The sequence below is a fragment of the Puma concolor genome, chromosome C1 (assembly GCF_028749965.1).
Source record: "Puma concolor isolate L17-30 chromosome C1, mPumCon1.1.hap2, whole genome shotgun sequence".
NCBI lineage: Eukaryota > Metazoa > Chordata > Mammalia > Carnivora > Felidae > Puma > Puma concolor.
Genome location: NC_141674.1, coordinates 166,504,830 through 166,515,869, shown reverse-complemented (window position 1 = coordinate 166,515,869; position 11,040 = coordinate 166,504,830). Strand labels below are relative to the sequence as shown.

Below are 11,040 nucleotides of genomic sequence, written 5' to 3'. Positions count from 1 at the left end.
CAGTTCGCGTCGCGCAAGGCCTGGGTCTAAACATTTAACCCCCACCCCCAGGGCTGGCGCCACTCTCGGGCGGTCGAGTGAGATAAAGCCGGGCAAGGTTCTGCAACTCCAGATCAGGGAGGCGCAGCTCCGACACTGGCGCCTCCGCGGGGTCTCCAGTAGTGTTTGTTCCAACTGTTTAAACTGTTTCAAAGCGCCTGAACCCAAACGACCTTCTGCAAACAACTCTTAATCTCGCGGGCCGAGAGTTTAGGTTTTATTTGCGGGGAGAGGGAGTGATTGAGCGCGGGGACCAGGAAGCCAATGCAGCCCTCCTCCCGGCACCCCGCTCGCCTGTCCGCGGGGACCCCCGCCCACGGCCCTTCCCTGCCCCGGGCCCACGAGCTTCTTGCGTCAGCTGGGGCGGGGGTGGGGGATTTTCGGAAGCTCTGCCTGCGCAGCCAGCCCGGGAACGACTGGCCCGGGCTCTTGCCCCGCCCTCTGGGGGGGCGGGAGGCGGAGCGGGGCAACAGCCCAGCGGGCCACTCGGGCCGTGTCGCGGGAGTGCTGCGGTGACCGGAGGAGCAGCCGTCGCCTGTGCTGCCCAGTCCGCGCCGCGCCTCGGCACCTGGGACAAGGCTGCCGTCGGGGAGCGCCACACCACGGTCCCCAGCTCATCATGATGGACTTGGAGCTGCCGCCGCCCGGACTGCCGTCCCAGCAGGTGCTGCCCCGGCCCTTGGAGCCCAGCGGTGGTGCCAGGACGGGGACAGGGGCTCAGGGAGCTGCGGACTGGGCGGGACAACCGCAGCCGGCTTCTCCCGTCTACGGCCTGAGTCCGGACTGCTGTGGCCGCGCACTAGAGCCGCTGCGCTTGCGCTGGGGCCCGGGCGGGGAGGAGGAGCGAGGACCCAAAGGGCTGCGAGGATCCTATGGGACGCGAGGGGAGTGGGAGTGCGACCCCCGAGGGCGACTATGTGGAGGTCTGGAAGCCACTTCCGTGTGCGTAGGGCGAAGGGGCCTCTCTAGCCGCGTCCCCGGCTTCCGGAGCTGGGACTCGGGAGCTCCAGCTGGAGTTTGAGCAGCCCCAGAGGTGGCAGGGCAGGAGGGGGCGGACGCTGGCGGTCTGAGCCGGCGCGGCCCGGCCCTTCCGGGGCTGCGCTGCTCCCCCGCCTCGGAGCCGGCAAAAATGTGCCTAGTCACGGGGCCGCTCTCGGGGGAGTTGAGGTCTCCTCCGGACTGGGACCCGGAGCCCCTGCCCTACCGCCGCCCCCATCCACGTTCTCCGCGGGCGCGGGCGGTGGCTCTGCGCGCTCACCCTGCTGGCCCGTCTAAGGGCACCCCTTGGCAAAGTAATCAGTCAATCCTTCCATCAGATCGCTCGTAGGCAGCTTGGCGAGAAAGCCCAGCCCCCAGGGTGGGGGGAGGGAGGAGGTCACTAAGTGCCCAGCGCTCTGCGATGCCCCGACGTGCGGCGGCGGGACCAGGCGCTCCCTCGCGTGGTGGGAAATGTTCGGCCTCGGAGATCCGGGGTCGGCTTCTGGCAACCGGCGGGTAAAAGCGGGCGGGGCAGCGAACTGAGGTCGGACGCGGCTTCCCGATACCCGCGTGGTGCCTCCCAGTGGCGCACGCCGGGTGCGTGGACTCGGCCTCCAAGACAGTGGCCCGTTGGCTGTCACGGCGGCCCTCGGTTGGCCCTTTCCTGCTTTATAGCGTGCAAACCTTGCCGCGCCGGGGCCAAGGGACAAGTTGGAGCTGTTGATCTGTTGCGCAATTGTTATTTTCCCCAGGGCGGCTTTGTCTTTGGATTTAACGTTTCAGAATTGCAGTTCCAAAATGTGTAAGGCAGGATATTCTGTGCTGTGCTGTCAAGGGTAAGAGTTTCGAGAGTGGATTAGAATTTCTATTGATTTTAGGCTGTTAGTAAATTTTTTGCTGTCATATATTATTTCTTCCTTGGATGCTTTCGTTTTTTTCTAGTTGAGAATTTGCTTCGATTTCTTAGCATGTTTCTTTTGCTAGGGCAGAAGGTGGGACACTTGGGTTTCATAGTATTTTGCTAGCGAGTTTTGTAAATTGTTATAAAAGTGAAAACAAGTTACTGTTCATACTTTGTAGGGACTTTCAAAGAAGTAGATATTTATATTTCCAAATATTTTTGGTAATTGGGTTTTTAGGAAAAATACTTAATACTTGGTTCAAGGAAATGTGTAGCGTAATAGGTATAAGTAAGAGCATATGTTTATACTGTTAAATGTGAAGTTTTACATTAATCTTGAAGATTTAAGATTTTAAGTTATTGACAATATATTGTGCTTTTTTGTTATTTAAAGCTGTTTGTCTTAACCTCCCCCCCCCCCCTAATGATTAGGATTGTATTCCCTCAGTTCGCGCTACTATGAAGTATATTGTACTTTCCGATTTAACTGCTATTCAACAGAATTTATATAACCATCTAGCTATTTATACAGTAATCTATATAACCAAAGGATATAAAAGGCTAATGGACTTTTGTTTTTCTAAACTGTGTTCTAGAGTTCTCTATTATTTTTAATTTTTTTTCCTGTGTAATTTAACATTCTATGTATACAAAAGTTCATTAAGCATGTGTATTGCTTTCTCTTTTAAATGTGAATTTTCAGTTATATTTGATAAGGTAACTACTTTTCCTCCTTTGTAATCAGACACAGTTTTCATATTTGAAGACTATGAAAAAAGGAAATGGAGTAAAATTTGAAATCAAGTTCATGTGTGTAACTGTTAATCATATTAAATAATAGTGGTAGTCTGGAAAGATTTCAACAAAAAGTCAAGAATGGATTCTGAACTTTGTCAAATAAATTCCAGGTATGAGGTGGTACTAGGATTCAGTTTTTCATCCTGTGGGCAGAGGAGGTATTGATAAACAGGGTAGAAAACAGAGCCTGAGATTCTGTATTTCTGTTAGCTGAAGGAACCATCCATTACCCCTTTCAATGGTGTCTCAGATAAAGCACTTTTATGTATGAGGGATGGAGTTGATCTTGGACTAGACTGATTAAGATTATTTTTAAAGGAACATAAGACAGGCCTCTCATCTGAATGAATGTTAAGCAAAGAACAACTTGACTTTTTAGATACGACTTTTTAGACTTGAGAGATTATGGAAGATGCATGTAGGAGAATAAATACACAATTCATATCAGTCTTTCTGCTTTAAAAATAATGGGTCATTCTGGAATCTTTGTTGTTGGGTTTTTATAAACAATGCTGGATAAAAAAGAACTCCTGTCTTTCTTTAGGATTACCAGGATCAGTTGAAAACCAAATACAGTTTTTCTTAATATTTATTTTCATTCAGCATGAATATTCTTCAGAGCTACATGAGAAAAGGAAGCCTCTGTGGACTATAAGCACATTTTTGTTGTTGTTGTTGTTGTTGAGAATTTCCTACCTACTGGCTGAACATAATTTAAAGTGGGTTTTGCATAAAAAATATTTTCTCTTGAATTTTTCTTTGATCTGGGGTTAACTTTTCAGTGCAAACTCTTGGGTGCAGGAAGAATTCGGCACTAAGATGATAATAGATGAGTTATTGGGCACTTCCTTGAGTGCCAGGAGCTGCAATAATTGCTTCACCTGCATAATTCCACACTAACCCCATGGGAAATACTATTATCTCCAGTTTCCAGGGGGAGAATAGAGGCACAAAGAGGCCAAGAGTCCTGCTTAAAGTGCCCCCAACTATTTTTTATTAATTACTTTATTTACATAAGTAATCTCTGCACCCAACATGGACTTAAACTCACTACCTGGAGATCAAGAGTCCCACATTCCACCTACTGAGCCAGCCAGGCGCCTGAAATGCCCCAACTATTGACTGGTGGAGATGGGATTCAAACCTAGATAGTCTGACTCCAATGGCTTTAAATCACCACTTCAAGACTAGACCAGGACTGCTTAAACTTTAAACAGGAGGAATAGCTCACATTTTAAAAAGTGGATTAATTGAGAAGAACTAGGGGAAAGAGAGGCAGGAATTAAAAAGATTAACTTCTGCACCTTTTCCACTTAACAAGAAATTCATTAACTTTGTATGTATTGGAGGAGGCGGGCCCTCTTAAATTCAGTGAAAGTAAATACAACCTGGCGATTAATTACCACATGGGGGCTTTTTAAGGAAGACACTGAGACCTAGAGGGGTTTCATTTGGAGGGGCAGGACCATTTCTTTCCTTCCTTCCTTCCTTCCTTCCTTCCTTCCTTCCTTCCTTCCTTCCTTCCTTCCTTCCTTCCTTCCTTCCTTCCTTTCTTTTCTTTCTTTTCTTTCTTTCTTAGTAATCTCCACATGGGGCTCAAACTCACAACCCTGAGATCAGGAGTCACACACTCTGCTGACTGAGCCAGCCAGGCGCCCCAGGGCCACTTCTCAATATAATAATACTTTTAAAAATTCATGGGATCTCAGCAGTGTTCAAGATTAAGGTTAGGGTTATGTTAGGGTTGGAGCATTACATTTTTCAGGGACCATTTTTCCTTTTTCTTAATTAAATCTGTTAGCTGCTAGACCCCCCTTTGCTTACCTTTATTTGCCTTGTTAGTTGGTACATTCTCCTGTTCATTGACTTTTTTTGCTTTGAAGTAGTCAAAAATAAGTTTGATAATATATATATGTATATGTATGTATATATATAGTGAAAAGTGGGATCGACAGGGTTAGGCCAGGTTGAAAGTCACTGGGTAGAATGGGGAGAATTTGAATGGAAAATGGCTAGGAGAAATTTGTTGGCTCAAATTAAACACCAGTCTCTTGTTCAGGGCATTTCTGAATTGAAGCAAGCATAAGCGCTCAAGTTAATCTCAGTGAAGCTTATTTAGGGTTTTGAATATTTCAAAATCAAATATATTATTTCTTAGTCTTTATTGTTAAACAAGTTGTTTTCAGAATTATCGTCTTATTTGTGTGAATTAAAGATGGTGCAGGATTTTTAGGACCCGGTGGGTGATTTGCCTGAAAGTTAGTGTGAGTAAACCCAGGGTATTTAAATGCCTGGTCCAGGGGTGCCTGGGTGGCTCAGTCGGTTTAGCATCTGACTTCGGCTCGGGTCATGATCTCAGTTTGTGGATTTGAGCCCCGCATCGGGCTCTGTGCTGATAGCTCAGAACCTGGAGCCTGCTTTGGATTCTGTCTCCCTCTCTCTGCTCTCCCCTGCTCATTCTCTCTCTCTCTCCTGTCTCTCTCTCTCTCAAAAATAAATAAACATTAAAAGAAAATAAGAAAATAAATGCCTGGTCCAGCCATTTCTGAAAGTTTGCCGAAATCTGTTGCATACCAGGATATGGGAGGACAAATATACTAATGCTTTATTTAACATACCTCCTTTACCTTTGGCTGTATGTTTGTTTTAAATTTACTGTTAACATGAATAATAGAGTTTATATTTTGATAATATGATTTTTAGGAGTTACTAAAATTTCATTGCCACCTGCTTTTAAATATGGTCCAACAGACATTTATTGAAAGGGGTCTAAGATACAGGCCAAGGCTTTTTCAATTGCGCAGTTGATATGGCATGTTTTCTGGAAATGAAAGCAAAAGTTTTATAATATTTACATTCCAAAACAGTATTAGGAAAAAAAAATGGTATTCTTACACTAACCTTCCCCCACACACAGACACCCTCCCTCCAAGAAAACACTAACAAAATTCCGTTCTGCCTAAAGTTGTTGGTTTTCTTTGTGTCAGCCCCTGCCGCAATAATCACTTTTCAGTTATTGGTATTAACAGTTTTAAGAACCTGGGCTGGCTCAATTGGTAGAGCATGTGACTCTTGATCTCAGGGTCATGAGTTTGAACCCCAGGTTGGGTGTAGAGATTACTTAAAAAAAAAAGTTAGGAACTCTGAGGGTAGGAGGCACTTTTAACCGATCATCTTTATGGCACATGGCCTATAATACCTGTGTGTCATAAAGCCTCCTATATGAGAGTCTTTCTGTGTGTGTAAGCATGTAAGTTTATTTGACCCAAACTCTGATAGTGAAGACAAATCCAGGGCATAAGAAGGGTTTAGAACACCAAGTCCATCTATCAGTGGCCCTGTTGATAATTGGCTCTTGAGAGTCATTAGAATCCCATCGACAGCCTGTGTTCTGGAAGATTAAAAAAAATCCTTGGCAATGCCAGGTAGTCACTCCTTTCTCATAAACTCCGAAATGGAGACTTTGGTGCCTGTGGTAATAGCATACTGGCCAGATCTGAGCCCTCCGTTGCTTTTTTTTTTTTTAAATAAGAGAATGATTGTGTAAGAAAAGAAAAAAAAATCAGGTCATTTTGACTTTGAAGCTTGCTTTTGAACTTCAGAGTTTTTATTTTCTGCATTAGGCAATTCTGTTGCATTGCCTTTTAAAATCTCTGATATTTGTCTTGACTGTGTATTTTTCCCCCCTCTACAGCTAGATTGTGAATTTCTTGAAAGCTGGGCATAGAATTTGTATTTCTCTCCTTTTTTTAAAAAAAAAAAAATATTTACTTTTGAGAGGAGAGAGAGCGAGAGCCTGAGCAGGGGAGGGGCAGAGAGAGAGAGGGAGAGAGAATCCCAAGCAGGCTCCACACTGTCAGTGCAGACCTCGACTCGGGACTCCCGAACCTCGAGGTCATGACCTGAGCTGAAACCAAGTCAGACGCTTAACCAGCTGAGCCACCCAGGTGCCCCTGTGCTTTTTTTGAAACAGCTATATGAGATAGAATTCACATACTGTATGGTGTACCCATTTAAAATAGACAGTTCAGTGATTTAGTGTATTCAGAGTCGTGCAGCCATCACCACAACCGATTTTAGAACATTTTCAGTACCCCAAAAAGAAACCCCATAATTATTAGCAGTAACTCCCCATTTCCCTTCAACTCCCTTAGTCTCTGGTAACCACTCATCCATTTTTTATCTCTGTGGAGTTGTCTGTTCTGGATATTTCATGTAAATGAAATCATGCCTTATGTGGTTTTGTGTGATTGGCTTCTTTCATTTGATACCTTGTTTATAAGGTTTGACCACGGGGTAGCATGTATCAGGACTTCATTCCTTTTTATTGCCGGCTGCTGTTCCACTGTATGGATACACCACATTTAATTTCTGTTCTCATCAGTTGATGGACATTTGGGTTGTTTCTGCTTTATGTATTTATTTTTGTTCCCCACAGCAATGGTTCTTAAACTTTGTTTTCTAGTTGAATCAACCATCAGTATTTTAACATGCTGACATCCAGGTCATATCCCTCATTAAAACAAAATCTGTGGTGGTGGGACCCAAACATCAGTATTTTTTTTTAAGCTTCTGAAAAGGGATTTTCCAGTGTGCAGTCAGGTTTATGAACCAGTGCCTTAGAGCACCTAGCTCAGTGTTTGGTACCCACTGAAGGTATTTATAGTGATTTAGAAAATCTGGTTAGGATATTTGTCGAAAATCATGAAAAGAAGTGTCTTTGTATTTGATCACTGACCTTCACAACCTAAGGTTAACACCCAAATCTGGGATCTGTTTTAAGGTGCCTGGCGAATGTTGGAAATTCAGTAAATATAACTTGAGCTCTTTAATCCCTCATGGGGATTTGGGTGATAATTTTGTTATCAACAGGTTTTCCCCAAGGGGGTCAGAATTCCTCTGTGTTTGGTCAGGAATGTGACCTGTGAGAACGTGTAGCCTCAATCATTTAGGGTGAGCCTAGGAAAGGCAGTGGGGACAGAATGCTTGGGCTAAGTGTTGGAGAGCCTAGAGGCTAGGGCACACTTTGCCTTCCTCTAGGAAATTCTGTGCTCTGAGTTTTTCGGCCTTGTTATCCTCTCCATTTGAAGAGAACAAAAACCTTACATCTGCAAGGCAACTTTCAGCAATTCAATTTTTTGGCTCCCTGTAATCTGCCTAGTGAAGTATACTTTATATTCTGACTGCGGTAGCTGCCATTTGTACTTACCCAAATGGCTTTCTGGTTTATATCTTTGGAAACTGGGGCTAACTTCTGAATCTTTTATGAGTGAGTGAGTGAGTGTGTGTGTGTGTGTGTGTGTGTGTGTGTGTGTGTGTGTGTGTGTGTGTGTTACAGCACTGCAGTACCACTCAAGAGACCTGAAAGTATGGTTCCATACTGGGATTGGGCCCAGAAGGGAGCAGACACCCGGTTCCAGCCACAGCCTCTCTCTACTGTGGCCAGGTAAAACTTTGGCAGCCCACCTCCAGCCTTTCTGTAGCCATCAGTAGTTCGAAATTCTTTTAACCCATTCTTCCTTTTTGCTTTAAGATTTAAAAAACAATATCTTATTCTTTCATTTGTTCCTAAGAGTTTTGTCTTAAGGATAGGTGTAATGTGTGTTTTAAGTACCTTCAAACAGTGGGATTTCAGTGTTAACATTTAGGCTGTATGCAATGCATACTTGTATTTCAGTGAATGACTTGCCCCGGTAAAGGCTGTTTTCCTTCTTTGCTGGGATGTAGCCATCATCCAGGGTGGGTTAGTGCCCATCTCTCCCCCCACCCCATGTCTGTGTAAGATCAGGGACAATACTGACTGCCTGTGTGGGTGGCCTGCTGATAAAGAGTATGGAACTTTGTTGTACTCCAGACTTGACAGCCTTTTGTCTGCTCTGCTTCAGCACAAAAGTATAATGCACATGGATGTAGAACTCAACCTGTTCTCAGTCTAAGGGATTAGAATACCGGGGAAAGTGATTATCCTGTTCTGTTGCTTTCTGTGAACAGAACTGAAACAGAAGGGTGACACATGGTAGAATTACTCTACTTTTTCAGGTGCTTGAGGACTGACTACAGAACCTGTCCTTTCTGTTGCTTTGTTTTTTTTTGTATTGGATCTAGGGAGTCTTATTGCTGTGTCTAGAGACTGGAAGAGCCCTGAATTTTTTTGACGTAGCAAAAAAATAAATCAAAAAATTTTTAATGTTAAAATCCTGGTAATAAAAACCACCAAAAATTAAAACTATATTTTTTTAATTGCCATAGGGGAAATTGCCAATTTTGAAGAAGTTGTTTTTGTTCTTGGTAATTCTCAGTGAAACAGAAGTAAAATATGCTTTGAGGAACCAACCCCCAAGGACAGGACCAGGGCTGGTTCACTTTATGCTAACTGCGGTCCCTGCCCTGTATGTTCTTCTGCTGAGACCAGGACCAGGAATGAGAACCATTCTGTGACTTCAAGCTCTTTCTTCTCCAAAGACAGAGGCTCACCCTCTGCTGGAAACTTCTTTACTTAAGGCTGCATGTTTGGGAGAACCTTGGGGCATTGGATTGAGAGCAAGGATGGTGACTTCAAGAGGGCAAATTCTGGGTTCTATTTGACTTGGAAAAAAAGGTGGTAGCATGAAAGGGAGAGAGATTGGGAGGAAAAAGAAACTAGCTTCAGGGACTTCTTTTCATGGACCCAGGAGGAATACAGACTTTTTTGGACTTTTCCTGAGGAAAGCATCAGATGGACTTGGAATTTGTACCTGAAGATCTCCTAAATGTTTAATACTTGGATTTGCTCTTCAGTGTGCAGCCGGCACTTACATTCTCCATGTGAGGAAAGAGAAAGCAATTTTGAGTATTTACTTGTGGTGTTGACACTCGTTGTCTTTAGTTCTTTCAACAGCCCTGTTAATGTAGGCTTTGTCTTTTCCTGAGAAGACTCTTTGGAGAGGTTAAAAAACAGCCCAGAGTTCAGTTTAGGAAACCAGAAACCACACGAGATGTTTCAGACAGGGAATTTAATACAGGAAATTAATGTATAACTGATTGGACAGACAACCCAAAGATTAGCAGCCTCAGGAAGCCACTCAGAAGCTGGCACCGCATCAGGAGCTGGCAGCACTGAGAGGGGTTCTCCCTCCCACCCTCCAGCCCCTCTCCTGTGCCCCTTCTAGTTGATGGAGTGCAAATATGTGACCACTGGGTAATTCAATAATGTCATCTTAGAAATCCCTATAGAGTACAGATGGAGTCTCCATTCGACGAGTTCCCAGTTTGGGTGAGTATTCCCATTGTTGGTAGCTCAAGTGCCTCCCTTTCCCTGTGAGGTGCCCCTGGGACGCCAGGGCAGGATTGATTCTGTGTAGCCATGTTTTTGATGTTGCTGAAGGACTTGGGCCTCAGGCTCTTAAACTTCTGGGGAGGTTCAGAAAGGAGGGAAAATATCATAAGAGCTGGGGAACCTCACGTCTTTTCTCAATGATCCTGAGAAATAAAGCCTTTTCTCCCCCAGAGAGATGGGAGTAAGAATGACACCCCTAGATAACTCATCCATCTTCCTTTCCTCTGTGCCTGTGAGACTCTTGGAAGTCTGGGGCTCCTGGAGTACATGGCTCAGAGTCCAGTTGATAATGGTACTGTAAAGCTTTAGCAGTTGTGGCTGTGCTGGTGGAGGTGGTCATGATGAAGAGACGGAGGGGACAATTAGTCTTCCCTTGCAGTCACGTTTAACCAGCTTCCTTCCAACGTCATGAAAGAATTAGCCTTTTGATGTTACAAGGCATCTGAATACAGACAACCAGCTATTTCATAGGGAAGGAAAGGGAAAAAGCTGACATTTACTGAACACCTGGTAATCCTGTAGTAGGTCTTGGACATGTTCTCTTACTTGATCTTGACAATAAATCTGTGATGATAAAGGCTATTACCTCCATTTTACAGGTGAGGAAACCTACTCAAAGAGGTAAAATAAGTTGTCTGGGGCCATGTCACTCACGATGGCAGAACAGGGATTTAGCATGTCCATAATCCCTGCTCTCCTGTCCGTTTTCCTTGTTCCTTCCGTTTCTTTTCTTGTCTAGTAACTGTGGGTATTTTGTTAGAAACTAAGGAATGAGGTACTCCTTTACAAAGATTAATTAAGGCAGTGTCCTTACCTCAAGTAGCTTTACTCAGTGTTTTCCAAAGGGAGTGCTGCTGACACATGGGCTGGACTTCTCTCTTTGGAGTGGAGGACTGTCCCACATTACAGGATATTCAGCACTATTGTGACAGCTAGGAAACCCCCTCCACCCCCCATTTCCATCCAGTTTCGGTTGCTGCTCAGTGGTGGTACCAGCCCCAGTGGAACC

The 11,040-nt window shown here is 44.6% G+C and overlaps 1 protein-coding gene across 2 annotated transcripts in view; it reads left to right on the top strand.

Moving 5' to 3' along the window:
* Positions 1-571: 571 nt before the first annotated feature.
* The window catches only part of NFE2L2 (NFE2 like bZIP transcription factor 2), a 35,033-nt gene continuing 24,564 nt past the window's right edge, over positions 572-11,040 (top strand). The window contains exon 1 of one of the 2 annotated variants that reach the window (XM_025931471.2): positions 572-703. In XM_025931471.2, coding sequence (XP_025787256.1) covers positions 659-703 — 45 coding nt within the window. In that variant the 5' untranslated portion in view covers positions 572-658. Of the gene's footprint in view, positions 704-1,567; positions 1,854-11,040 lie in introns of those variants that run through there. The other variant, XM_025931472.2, reaches the window with a different exon arrangement.